The following is a 14,539-nucleotide window of genomic DNA, read 5'->3' as shown; positions in this document are numbered from 1 at the left end:
CTTAGACTATACTTTCTGATTTAGTTCTTCTTTCTAATTTATCTCTTTATGTGGGCAACACATCCCATGATGGGAACTGAAACTACCCCTCAAGCTATAACCACCACCCTGACAAAAGCAAGACCTGCCCTCCGCAGGTCAGGCCCCATGATAATCATTGACCTGACTTTACTGCCCACCAGCATGTACCCACTCACCTTTGTCCCACATTTTTCTGGTAGACATCTACATGTGTTTTCAGCACTTCGGAGACAGACTTTGAGATGCTAGTCTGCTCTCTTCCCCATGGTGGCTTCACTGAAATAAACTCCTTTCTGGTTTCACCCCCACTGGTCTCTCTGCTTTTGGACTTTGTCAGTGTCAAGTAGCCGAACCTGGTCTGCTCAGGACCCCTGGAGCCAGGTGCTCTTGCCCCTGCAATCCCCTGATTACACAAAAGGCACTCTGCTAGGTTTGTGGGGAATGCAAAGATGAGGAGCAAGGTCTCATCCCTTCCTCAGGAAGTCTGTCTCTTGGCTATTTGGCTCTGTATCTTAAAAGAAACTCGGATTCAAAATCATTGTCTACTGAATTCATGTTCAGTCCTAGGGTTCACTAAGATCTTTTCCTCTATGAATATTCCAAGTGGAATAACTTTGAGCATGATAGACGCCCTCAGAATCCAGCTGTTACTACTGTGTGACCTCAGCCACCACAATTTTAAAATTAAGAGAAGGATCCTTCCCTGCAAACAAACCTAAAAGAGCCTTACGGTTTTCTTTGGTGTCTTTGAGGGGGTCTGTAAGGATGACTTCATGGACGAGCTTGGGTCCCTGGATACCCTGCTGGATGTTCTCCCTCGAAGGGGTGGTGTGGAAGTCTCTTCCTCCTCACTGCTAGAGTCTGAAATCTCTGCTGCTGGCAGAAACTCATCCTCTTCTTGGTTACTTTTACTATTACCTAAAAACCTGAATGGTGGGACACATTATTTCTGATATTCAGTGTCTAAATAAAAAGCTCCCTAATAGGTCACTGTGGACTAGAGATATAGTCTTTCCTGCAACCAAGTAATATAGGATACGCTCTGCTTCTTGGGCCCTTGTTACTGTGATGCTCTGCTAAGGGCTTTAATTTTATTATCTTATTAAATCCTTCAACAACCTTGTGACTTGTATATTATTATTCCCATTTTATAGAAGAGTAAACTGAGGCTTAGAAAAGTGAAGTAAGGGATCCCTGGGTGGCTCGGCAGTTTGGCACCTGCCTTCGGCCCAGGGTGTGATCCTGGAGTCCTGGGATTGAGTCCCGAGTCGGGCTCCCTGCATGGAGCCTGCTTCTCCCTCTGCCTGTGTCCCTGCAGCCCCCCACCCCCATGAATAAATAAATATTAAAAAAAAAAAAGTGAAGTAACCCTTCCAAGGTTACATAGTATGACAAAGCTCAGGTTTAAATCCAAGTTGCAGAATCAAAGTTCATGCTTTTAGGCACTCCACTAACAGCCTTGCTGGGTATGAATAAGGGCTCCTGGGACGCCCCCCTGAACCCAGGGCAGCATTTCCTGCTCCTTTCAAACTATGAATTAACACAATCCCACACATACTAAGTAAAAGGCAAATTTAATGGAATAGCAAATAACAAACAAGCAATACAGGAAGCTTTAAGAAATGAGATGATAGATATCATAGATGGCAGTGACAAACATTTTCTGCTTGCTTAGAACAGTCTTACCGAAGCTGCTGCCTAATCCGATTCAAAGTCAAGAAAGAACTTTTTCTACGGATCCGATGCGGGGTAGAGGTAGTTTCATCCTGAGCTTCTGGTTCTTCTGCCTCCCTGCAAGATATCACAGCAAGATTATAAGAAACAGTTTTGGGTACTAGGAATCAGCAGCAGGCGCCAGCAGTAGTCAGTGGCCTGACTGGCTCCTCTTCTTTTACAGCTACTTTGGAAGGAATTAATCACACTTTGCCAAAAAGTTTATAATTGAAGCCTAACTCAAAACCAAAGATAAGGGGATCCCTGGGTGGCTCAGTGGTTTGGCGCCTGCCTTCGGCCCAGGGCATGATTCTGGAATCCCGGGATGGAGTCCCGCATCGGGCTTCCTGTATGGAGCCTGCTCCTCCCTCTGACTGTGTCTCTGCCTCTCTCTCTCTCTGTGTCTCTCATGAATAAATAAATAATATCTTAAAAAAAAAAAAGAAAAGATAAAAGTTTGCCTGAAGCTTATCATTGAAATCAGACTTATGACCTCCCCAGCTGGAGACTAGAATGTTCTCATGCTAGGCAGAGCTTCTCGTCCTCTTTCATTTCTGAGCCATTGATGGATTTACCGTCCAGGCTCAAGGTGAGCAGAAATGCAGCTATATATTCAATACAAAGCATTTACCAAGCAAACCCAATATATACCAGGTACTGGAGTAGTTTCTGAGCAGGAAATATGGCAATGTGTAATCTCTATTTGGTCATGACATTATTTGTGCAGCCCATTATTTATAAACATTGTCTCGTGTCAAACTGCAAAGTTTGTTCTAGATGTATTATCTTCTTGTACTATATGTATTTGAGAATGGTTTCTAGTTTAAAAAAACAAAGAACATGGGCAGCCCAGGTGGCTCAGCGGTTTGGTGCCGACTTCGGCCCAGGGCATGATCCTGGAGACCCGGGATCGAGTCCCACGTCGGGCTCCCTGCATGGAGCCTGCTTGTCCCTCTGCCTGTGTTTCTGCCTCTCTCTGTGTGAATAAATAAATATGAATAATAAATAAATAATGAATAATAAATAAATATTGAATTGAATAATGAATAATAAATAAATATGAATGAATAAATAAATAAAATCTTAAAAATAAAAAAAAAAAGAACAAAAAACAGACAAAGAAAGTGAGTGTTAACATGTGGCAAAGAGCCACAGCAGGACTGTGAAGCATTCCAGGTTTGGGACATTATTTCCTAGATCAGTGATTCCCCAAAGGACAGCCAAATATATCAGAATCATCCCAAGAGCATTTCCAAATGCAGATCCCTGGGCCTAACATTTGGAAATTGATTCAGTACATCTGGGAAGAGGCTCAGAAATCTGTATTTTGGAAAGGTTCCTGGGTGATGCTACAACAATCAGATCTTAGACTTGCTGTTCTACCTTGAACAGCCATGTCCCACACATTGCACATCACATAAAAGATCTCAGTTTGCTCTGTGGGAGGTAGGCTAAGGCCCAGTCACCTCTTTTTGATGTTTTTTGGTGTCAGAATCATGGAAAGCACCACTGAGGATTGCCAGCCCCCGTTGATAGGCTTAAGTGTTCTTTCCTCAATAATCTCCGTGGTATTCAAAGCTGGGACTCGGGTTCTCAGGATTCTCTGACAGTCAGGTGATGCCTTCTTGTCATTCCTGGCACATGAGCTGTGAATCTCTCCAGTTTTCTGTGGAGTTTTCGGAGCTGGAGACAAGGTATGAAGTCCATCAGGCTGAGACCTCTTAGTAGGTGAGGTGATCTCAGATAAGGCCACTTTTCTTTTACTTCTTCCGGGAGAATCCAACAAGGCCCCTGAATTCTGCTGGGAAATCCTAGTGCTAGGTGTCCTAGGGAAACCTAATCCCAAAAGAAATTACCATAGACAATGCATGAATTTTATAATAAGCACTAATATACAACCTCAATCTCATTATAGCTAAATTCCTCCACTGAAGTTTTACAAAGATATGAGTTAAAAAAATATATATATGTATATGTATACATACACACACACACACACACACACACACACCGTTGTCCATGTATATAAATATATATACTTTTTTTTTCAAAGGCTTGCTGCCTCATTGTATTTTAGGGGCCAGTTACTTTATTATTATTATTTTTGAGTGCACCTGTGCACACAAACAGAAGGGAGAGTGCAGAGCGAGCGAGAATCTTAAGCAGGTTTTATACTTAGTGCAGAGCCCGATGCAAGGCTTGATCTCCTGACTCTGAGATCACAACTTGAGCTGAAATCAAGAGTCAGACACTAAACTGACTGAGCCATCTAGATGCCCTATGAGTTGCCCATATTTTTAATCACTCCATGCTTTCTTTCCCCAGGCTAGCCAGCTCTCATAATTTTTCATGTCTTCTAAATTCCATAGGTGATTTTCCTAGTTAGAACCATAGGTCAGCTGTTAAATCAGCTTTTGTGGATAAATGTTCAGAAGTTCCCTGAAGTAAAAACTTCCCAAAAGACTGATTCTTAACCATAGGTGATTCTGCAAGCCCTCAGGCCCCATTTAACAGCATTTGAAAGAATTTCTATCAGTGGCTCGGCTGAGTAACAATAAGACCTAGATTCTTCCTAAGTCAGATTCTATCTACACATAGGTAGAGAGGAGGTGGATCACTGGAGGCAATCAAATGGGTTCTGTGAATACACAGACCCACACCTGGATTTGCTTCCCTCTTACCATAAGGCACCAGGAACCCAGCCATTCATTCAGATATCAATGGAGCTGCAAAAATGACAGAGTACATGCCAGGTGATAGGAGAAAACAAACACTGAATGAGACTCAATCCTGGTCCCCATCCATAAGACACTCTAGTATAACAGGGGAGATGATACACATAATTGCCTGTAATTTGAAGTAAAAGTGTCCTTGAGCACCTAAGTTCCAATATGGCTGTTGAGATAGACCTTGAAAAAAGGCAAGATTTCAACAGAGATGAAAGGGGAGGAAAAGGAACTAGAGGGAGAATAAATGAGATCGATATGAGTAAAGGCAACAAGGCAGGAAAGTACTGGGCACAGAAACGTTCACTTTAGTCACAGTCCATGGCTATGTTGGGATTAGCTGCAGATAAAGTGCAGGAAGTTATCTAGCACCTGTGTGGTGAATACAAGGGTAACTTATATCTAGATCAATATAAAAATGTTCCAGTGTCCTGGTCTCCCTCATACTTCATCCCCTGTTAAAAACAATCCAGGGGTACCTGGGTGGCTCAGTGGTTGACTGTCTGCCTTCAGCCCAGGGCGTGATCCTAGAGACCCGGGATCGAGTCCCACATCGGGCTCCCTGTGTGGAGCCTGCTTCTCCCTCTGCCTGTGTCTCTGCCTCTCTCTCTCTGTCTCTCATGAGTAAATAAATAAAATCTTAAAAAAAAAAAAATCAAAAATTTTTTCATATTCTCTCTCCTCTAATTATATAATTATGTCAAGTCCGGATTTCTTACCCTAACTGTCAAGGTTCTGCAAAATCAATAGTCAAGGGACACCTGGTTGGGTCAGTCAGTGAAGTGTTTGCCTTAGGTTCAGGTCACGATCCTAGGGTCCTGGGATAGAGCCCCCATGTTGGACACCCAGCTCAGCAGGGAGTCTGTTTCTCCCTTCCCCTACCTGGCTCAAACTCTCTCTCACTCACTCTCTCAAATAAATATTTTTTAAAAAATATCAAAAAATACTGCCATTTATTTCTAAATGATGATGTTACCAATTATCATCCTGTTATGTGTCATTAGTCCTTCTGAATCCTTTGCGTATGTGCCAGGTTGGATAAGTATAAGTTATCTGTGTTCTTGATAGCTCCTTAATATAGTGAATATTTAGGAGCTTAACATAAACATGTAAAACATTTGGGAAATTCCAAAAGATTACTAAAGAAATAACTGATACACTGTGTGTGTATCAGGATTGCTCCTGGGAGCCAGAACTCTTCTTGAAGAAGGGAAGTACAACAATGGAAAATGGGAAGGAGGGGAAGAACCCTGTGGTACAGATTAGAAGTATCGGTATGGACAGCCTGAGTGGCTCAGCAATTTAGCGCCACCTTCGGCCTGGGGCGTGATCCTGGAATCCTGGGATCGAGTCCCACGTCAGGCTCCCTGCATGGAGCCTGCCTCTCTCTCTCTCTCTCTATTTGTGTCTCTCAGGAATAAATAAATAAAATTAAAAAAAAAAAAAAAAGACAAGTATTGGTGAGGATATGGGAAAAAAGGAACCCTCATGCACTGTTGATGAGAATGTAAATTGGTAACAACCACTATGGAAAATAGTATGGAGGCTCCTCAAAAAATTAAATACAATCTGGCAATTGTACTTTTGTATACTTATCTGACGAAAATGAAAACACTAACTTGAAAAAATAGATGCACTGCCATGCAGGCATTATACACAATAGCCAAAATATGGAAGCAGCATGAAGTGTCCGTTAATGAATGAATGGATAGATACACACACACACACACACACACACACACACACACACAGAGGAATATTTTTCAGCCAAAAAAGGAATAAAATCCTACCATTTGCAACAACATGAATGGACCTTGAGGGCATTACACTAAGTAAATCAGAGAAAGACAAATACTGTATGATCTCACTTATATGTGGAATCTAAATTTTAAATAAAAAAACAAAAAAACCAAGCTCATAGATACAGAGAACAGATAGGTAGTCACCAGTCGGGGTGGGTGAAATGGCTGAAGGAGGTCAAAACGTACTAACTTGCAGTTACAAAGTAAATAAGTCATAAGGATATAGTGTATGTGGAGGTATAGTGGCAACTATAGTTAAGAATACTGTTATTGCATATCTGAAAGTTGCTATGAGAGTAAATCCTAAAAGTTCTCATCTCAGGAAAATAATATTTGTAAACATGTATGGTGATACATATAAACAACTCATTAGGTTACATACCTGAAACTAATAACATGCTATAAGTTAGTTATACCTCAATCTTTTTTAAAAAAAGAAATTTTGACGCTGCAACATGGATGGTCCTTGAGGACACTGCGCCAACTTAAATGAGTCAGAAAAGGATACGTTCTGTATGATTCCACTTAAATGAGGTACCTTAAAATAGTCAAATTCAGGAAAAGAAAATGAGGGATCTTGGGAGCCTGGGTGGCTCAGCAGTTGAGCGTCTGCCTTCGGCTCAGGGTGTGATCCAGGTCCAGGGATCGAGTCCCACATCGGGCTCCCTGGGAGGAGCCTGCTTCTCCCTCTGCCTGTCTCTGCCTCTCTCTCTGTCTCTTATGAATAAATGAATAAAATTTTTAAAAAAAGAAAAGAAAAGAAAATGAGGTATCTAGAGTAGTCAAATCCAGAATGGTGGTGGTTGCTCAAGGATGGGGGATGGAGACATGGGAAATTATGACCTATTGGTTATAGAGTTTCAGTTTCAGATGATGGGGATGACTGTACAAAAACATGAATGTATTCAATGTCACTAACTGTACACTTAAAAATGACTAAAGTGGTAAATTTTATGTTATGTGTATTTCAACATGTATCCACTCAGTACCTGGCCCACTGCTGCACTAATTCGATACTGTAGCAAGAGTACATATTTTATCATATTCCTGTAGTCTCAATATTGCCCACTGTGACTCATCTCACACTTACCACTGAGTTCCAGTCTCTTCTTTGCCCTTGGGGTGGCAGGATGGGAAGGAGTTGGGCGAGATTTGGAGGTAGAGTGCCTTGATTCAATCCTTTTGATATCATGCTCTGCTCTGGTCCAAGAAGGGCTTCTTATGGCCTTAGTCTTGGCTCCCACAGGCTTCTGGCACCTAGGACTGCATTCTCGTAGCTTATCAAACTCTGTAAATAATTCTGAGGATAGTGGTCTGAATGTCTTCTCATTCCAAGATAGTTTCACAAAGAGTGTCTCCTCATTTTTCAGATCCATAGGTATCACCTCATCTGGGCCTAAAGCTACTACCTGTATATAAGAAGTATAGATGAACAGGAAGAAATGAGAACCAAATGAGCCAAGGGATGCTTCATGAGAGCTATGATTAAATAGCATTCACATCTGCATCCTTACCCAGAATGTCACTCTTCCAAACTAAAGAGGCACAGACATGGCATAGCATCTTTCCAGGCTTTTAGCTATAGGGTATGATACCCAGTCCAATCTATTCACTCATGCCAAATTTCCCCACAACAACTTCTCTAAGCATGCTCCCCTGCTCAAGGCTATAATGGCTCCCTGCTACAGCAAGATTTGATTATTAAACTGATCTTTGGTACCTTCTAATATCTGGTCCCACTTTACTTCCTGAGTGCTTAGTACTCTTCCCAATGGCCTTCCATCACTCGCTGAGCTTGGCTTATCACAGTCCTGCTCAGCCTTCCCACCCCATCATGCTCCTGCCTTTCTTTCTCTGCCTTTCTAAATCCACCCATTTTGCTGCTTCAACTTCTATATCTGCCTTTCAATCCTTTACTCATTTAACTCAGAGACAAATTATCTTGAGGCTTATGTTATGCTGGGCTCATAGACTGGAAAAATCTGACTATGGTCATGCCAGACCTAAGTCTCTCTGCTCTACCATTAAACTAAACTTGGGACCATACTTCATATCATGATATAATCCCCTATTTGGGGGGCCTGAAGTAGCTCAGAAAATAACCTGTATCTTAGTCTCTAAACCAGTGTCTCCATTCAACCTTCAGCTCATTAGAACCTGATTCATCACAAAATCCCATAATACAAATTTGCTCTTAGCAACTAACACTCTTTGTACTGATCTACTCAAGGTGAAGTCCTCATTTAAGTAAGTGTATCCAGCCTTGCAAAGCTTTATGCCTGCCACATTCACAGCTAAATATAATTTCCCACTGAGATACATATGCTAATTCCTGCTCATCCCTCAGGTCACAACCTAAATGTCACTTCCTCCAGGAGGCTCCTAACACATGGAAAGTGCTCTCAATAAATATTTATTGAGATGAAGCAGGTAGCAAGCAGAAGAGACAACAAACAGGAAAAAAATTTATTTCCATGGCATAAGTTAGAGCCAAGAATATTTTTGAGGTCATGCAGTTTAGGAGGCAGCCAGAAATAAGCTCCAAGATAGAACTGAGTATCAAGACATCACCTACCTGCACGCGGCCAATGATGGTCTCAGCATTAATGTTGCTGTTACAGGCAGGGTAATCATACCAGAATATCTCCTGTGCAGCAGGCTTCCGGCCCAGCAAATGCCGTTTACTGACAGGAACTTCACAGAATCGGATAAACCACTGTACTCGAGCACGTTTCTTAGAATGAGGTTCAGAATCTACGAGGCATAGGTGAAAAAGAGAGGTGTAAGAAAATGCAAGAACATTTTATTAAGCACTTCTCGTGTGCCAGACACTATGCTAAGCACCTGATAATACGTGATTAACATATTATTTTTAATCCTTATATTAACCCTGCAAGGTAGATACTATGGCTATCTCCCCTTCACAGGCAAAGTAATCAAGTTACAGAGAACATAGATAATTTGTCAAAGGTCACAGGACCAACCAGCAGCAATCTGACTCTCCCCAGCATCCATGTCCTTCTCACTTTGCTCCACTTCCTAATGAGGTTATCAGTCATCAGAGAAGTTACAAAAGGCATCTGAGAGGAAAAATTCTAATCACAGGCACTGAACAAATCTTGCAAATCAGTGATCATAAAGAAGCTACCAAAAAGCAGCAAAACAAAAAACCTGGCAAAAATCAGAGCATTAGCCACTGAAGTTACTTCTCACAAACATATGCTTACAATTCCTAGCTTTATCTTTACAATAACACCATTAACATCACTCTGTACCAGCATTAGATCACTTAGACCTAAGTATTCATTAGTGCCACCATCATCATCACCTCTTCTCTTCCCCAGCTCTCTCCAGAGAAAGACTCCAGCCATCCAAACATTCCAAAATCTATACCACAGGCCCAAACCTCAAATACAAAAGCCCACAGTGCTGATGTGCTCCCCCTGGTGGATGTTGTTTGATAAGGTTTTCCTCCACATTTGTCAAATACCCTTTCCATCTCTGTGATATAAAACATCTTTATCCACTCACCCTATCAGTTCCTTCTTGTAGGCATACAAACTGCCCCAGGAATTACTATCATGTCATCCCTCTTCTAGCTGTTGGAAGACAAACTTTTGTGTAGTTTCCATTGCTATCTTCCTTCTTAGCGCTTCATTTAGAACTCTGTCCGATTCCCACCTTTCTGCACTCTTTGCTTTGCAAAGGGTTAAAAGCTTAGAAAATTGGTTAAGGACTATGAATGCAGACAGGTAAGCTGTATCTTCCCTTTTGTTCCTCCAGCATTAGGGGCAGTAATGGCTTTCAGCACTTACTGATCTCTGGGAAATATCATCTTTTGTTCTCGCCTTTTCAACACTATACACAGATCACTATGGGTAAAATACCTAAAGTGTTTTTGTGCTCCTAACTGAACATCAACTGATATACCCTCCCAATCCAGCTTACTTATTCCATTGTAAAAGTTACACCTGTGGGGCACCTGGGTGGCTCAGTGGTTGAGGGTCTGCCTTCAGCTCAGGTCGTGATCCCGGGGTCCTGGGATCAAGTACCACATCAGGCTCCCCACCAGGAGGCTGCTTTTCCCTCTGCCTATGTCTCTGCCTCTCTCTGTGTGTCTCTCACAAATAAATCTTTAAAAAATATTTTTTAAAGCTTTAAAAAACGTACACTTGCAAAATTTACCACTACCTTCCTCATGCTAAAATTAAAACACAAGTCTGTATTATAGTGTAAATCACCTATTTTTTTCTTCCCCCCTTTCCCTGAATTCATCCTTTGTCCATTCCAAAAATCCTGCCTTAATGACCATTTTAACCCACTCTTAAAAATAATGGAAAAGGTAAATTCTTGAACCCCCCCATCCCATTTTTACCCAATACTGCTCTAGTGAGTAAAGAAGTTTACTAGATATGAGGGTACAGCCAGTGCTTAAGTGACTCCCCCCCCCAGAATCTAAGGCTCACACCCTCTATGGTGCCGTGAACAGAGAAATCAGCAATCAGAAATCTTGCAGCTCCCAATTGTTCATGATAAGGAATGGTTTTCATTCCAGCCCCAAACTCACCATCTTCAAACAACTCAACCAATTTAGCAACATATGGATTTTCATCATCATCCCCTTCAATCAACACGAACTGTCCAACTTGGATGTGAATCTCAGTCAGACCACCTTCTATTTTGACACTCATTTCTCTAGGAAGGAGAGAAACATGTTAGGAAATCACTTAGGGTGGGCCAAGGACTTCAGACCCTCCGGGGAGATGAAAATGCTCTCTAATTGGAAAATCTCCTAGTTTCTCTCTGATAACCAAGTCTCCTACTAGGAAACCAATTCACCCATAAAGTCATATGCAAGAGGAAATGAAATGGGTTGAATGAATTGTTTTGGTGTGAATGATTAATCCAGAGGCCTTACTGTGAACCCTAAAGGCTCAGTTATTGCCAAAGAAAGGCTTCCCAACGCATAAAAGCTGTCCAGTAACAGATCAAAATTTTCAGAGACCTCTAGGGCTGAGAGGACATAGAAACAATATCGAATCCTGCCCTGTTATCATGCAGAAATACACAGAGCCCACTTTAAATAAATATAGCATCATCATATATACCAAATTTTATTAACTTGACATGTCTTTCTCTATCAATGCTATATTTATGATATCATCTTGCATCAAATAAAAACTCTCCTTATAATCCATCCATATTTATTGTCCCTCAATTCTCCATCTGTAGTAACTAGAACAGGATGGATACAAGTAACAGTTTAGTGTGGAGAAGCTATTATTTCCAGTACAACCAACAGAGTCCAGTCACTCACTTGTAGCTGTGGTAGTGTAGTTTTGGATTCAACAATGGCTTGCCAACCCACGAATAAGTCTGTCTGGTCCTCAGCCTTGTAGAGTAGCACGCCATGGCTCCTGTATAAAAGTCTCGAACTCTGAGTTAACATGACAGTGCTCTGATGGATTCTAGCACACAGTCCCTGCCTTCAGTGAGTTCAGCCTTCTCTTCTGCCCTGCAGGCTCCATGCAGGAAGCCCAATGTGGGACTCGATCCTGGGACCCCGGGGTCACAACCGGAGCCAAAGGCAGACACTCAACCACTGAGCCACCCAGTGCCCCCCTACAGGGGTTTTCTGAACTGAACACTGGATAGTAAGTAGCTATTGATAAGATAAAATTAAATAAGGGATTCCAAGGAATAGAGGCAAAAACACGTAAGAGGTATTTAAGGGAAAAGCAATGGGTCTTATCAAGTATATCATTACACTTACATTAAAGACGAAAATAAAACCAATCTGGCAGTTGAAAGGGGTATTTTCCTTTACAGCTGACAGGCCCTAGTAATAAGTAGTATGAATAGCTGAAAAGAAATGCTTATATTAGGGGGATCCCTGGTTGGCTCAGTGGTTTAGTGCCTGCCTTTGGCCCAGGGCGCGATCCTGGAGTCCCGGGATCGAGTCCCACGTCAGGCTCCTAGCATGGTGCCTGCTTCTCCCTCCTCCTGTGTCTCTGCCTCTCTCTCTCTCTCTCTCTCTCTCATAAATAAATAAATCTTAAAAAAAAAAAAGAAATGCTTATATTAAAGTATATGGGGAAAAAAAGAAACACTTTTACTGACAAAGAAATGTAAATGAAAAATCCAAGCATATCTGACAATCCTCTTTACAATTTGAAAATGGTAATCCAGGGACCTCGGTGGCTCAGTGTTGAGTTTCTGCCTTTGGCTCAGGTCATGATCCCGGGGTCCCAGGATCGAGTTCCGCATCAGGCTCTCCATAGGGAGTCTGCTTCTCCCTTTGCCTATGTCTCTGCCTCTCTCATGAATAAATAAATAAAACCTTAAAAAAAAAAGAAAAGAAAAAGAAAGCTGCAATCCATTAGTCCTAATAATAATGACAATCTATTATCTTAAGTCTAAGTAATCAAGATAAATCTTTCTTCTAAATTAAATGTTTTTATGGAGCTAAAATTTGACAAAACCAGGGTTAAAAAATATTTTCTTTAATCTGACAGAATTACTCTAAATTACTGATAGATGGATTAACAATTTCAATCTGTGTTGAAAAGATAATTTAAAAAAAAAGGCCACAATAGCCAAACTGTGGAAGGAGCCTCGGCGTCCATCGAAAGATGAATGGATAAAGAAGATGTGGTTTATGTATACAATGGACTATTACTCAGCAATTAGAAACGACAAATACCCACCATTTGCTTCAACGTGGATGGAACTAGAGGGTATTATGCTGAGTGAAATAAGTCAATCGGAGAAGGACAAACAGTGTATGTTCTCATTCATTTGGGGAATATAAATAATAGTGAAAGGGAATATAAAGGAAGGGAAAAGAAATGTTGGGAAGTATCAGGAAGGGAGACAGAACATAGAGACTCCTAACCCTGGGAAACGAACTAGGGGTGGTGGAAGGGGAGGAGGGCAGGTGTTGGAGGGGAATGGGTGACGGGCACTGAGGTGGACACTTGACGGGATGAGCACTGGGTGTTTTTCTGTATGTTGGTAAATTGAACACCAATAAAAATTAATTAAAAAAAAAAGATTTTATTTATTTATTCATGAGAGACAGAGACAGACAGAGAGAGAGAGAGAGAGGCAGAGACACAGGCAGACTCCATGCAGGGAGCCCGACGTGGGACTTGATCCCGGGTCTCCAGGATCAGGTCCTGGGCGGAAGGCGGCGCTAAACTGCTGAGCCACCTGGGCTGCCCCAAAACAAGAGATTTTTAATAGCTTACTGATATCCTGATTAAACAAGCTTCTATCCTAAATTTCAGTAGCATTATGTCCAATTTTCTACTTGGGAACATTCTGACCTATAAGATTTTCTGCTTTTAAAAAAGGTATTTTTTTAGTATACTTTGAGGAAACTAATTAACAAAAAGATACTAAGTCATTAGTAAATACACAGCTTACAAATGATGCTTAAATGATTACTTTGAAGAACATTAAGAGTATCATACAGTTCACAACATGGTAGTATTAAAATTAATCTAATTTTAATTAAGTACATCACAGAAATGAACAAACAGCTAGCAAAATTCATGAGTAAAAACAAGTAGAAGATTTGTGCTCAAGTAAAAAATAAATTTGGATTCATTATATCCAATAAGCTTTTGGTAAAAATTAGTAGAAGTGTTCGAGGACACTAAGTCACCTTATGACAGATACTCCTTTCTTTTAGTGGATGGTCTAACACCGAACTATCAGAAGTAAACCTGGAACTTTTCACCTTTCCACAATGCAATCAGGCAAAATAGGCTACGAGAGAACAAAAGGTCCAAGTCAATTACAGGTCTCACTAAACACTGCTGTTAAAAAAAAACAAAAACAAAAACAAAACTGGAATATCACTGAGAGTACTTTGTAGCAAACTGGTTATATCCCAGAAAACTTTCTACAACTCCTGAATAATCTAATGTAGGACAAATGGCTTGATTTGTCACTTTGACTATGACACTTGACCACACTGAAACAATCATCTCATTTTTTTCAAACCCCAAATTGGTAAACAGGGCCATACCTACCTATAAGTTACTCCTGTATACCTAAGAGAATCAACTCCATGCTCTCAAATCTTTAAAATCCGGACGATATTTAAGCTTACTAAAGCAGGTATCCTCCTTCAAAAACCAATCCAAGATAAAATTTAACATTTTTTTTCTAGAAGATCATGAGCTGTGTTCAGTGAGATCAGAATATGGACACATATGTACAAGAGTGGGTGATTTACCCTACGCTGAACAGGCAGGGATATTGGATGAA

At 41.0% G+C, this 14,539-nt stretch overlaps 1 protein-coding gene across 7 annotated transcripts in view; it reads right to left on the bottom strand.

Moving 5' to 3' along the window:
- The window catches only part of ORC1 (origin recognition complex subunit 1), a 30,166-nt gene that overhangs the window by 12,347 nt on the left and 3,280 nt on the right, over window positions 1–14,539 (bottom strand). For 3 of the 7 annotated variants that reach the window (XM_072723966.1, XM_072723967.1, XM_072723963.1), the window contains 8 exons: window positions 13,932–14,035; window positions 11,580–11,679; window positions 10,830–10,957; window positions 8,838–9,016; window positions 7,353–7,671; window positions 3,201–3,570; window positions 1,708–1,812; window positions 752–947 (listed from right to left, as the gene is read on the bottom strand). In XM_072723966.1, the coding sequence (XP_072580067.1) occupies window positions 752–947; window positions 1,708–1,812; window positions 3,201–3,570; window positions 7,353–7,671; window positions 8,838–9,016; window positions 10,830–10,957; window positions 11,580–11,674 (1,392 nt within the window). In that variant the 5' untranslated portion in view covers window positions 11,675–11,679; window positions 13,932–14,035. Of the gene's footprint in view, window positions 1–751; window positions 948–1,707; window positions 1,813–3,200; window positions 3,571–7,352; window positions 7,672–8,837; window positions 9,017–10,829; window positions 10,958–11,579; window positions 11,692–13,931; window positions 14,036–14,539 lie in introns of all 7 variants that reach the window. The other 4 variants (XM_072723965.1, XM_072723969.1, XM_025991827.2 and 1 more) reach the window with 2 other exon arrangements.

This window comes from Vulpes vulpes, chromosome 10 (assembly GCF_048418805.1).
Source record: "Vulpes vulpes isolate BD-2025 chromosome 10, VulVul3, whole genome shotgun sequence".
Classification (NCBI taxonomy): domain Eukaryota; kingdom Metazoa; phylum Chordata; class Mammalia; order Carnivora; family Canidae; genus Vulpes; species Vulpes vulpes.
The sequence above is the reverse complement of the archived record's forward strand: the minus strand, read 5'-3'. Positions and strand labels throughout refer to the sequence as shown.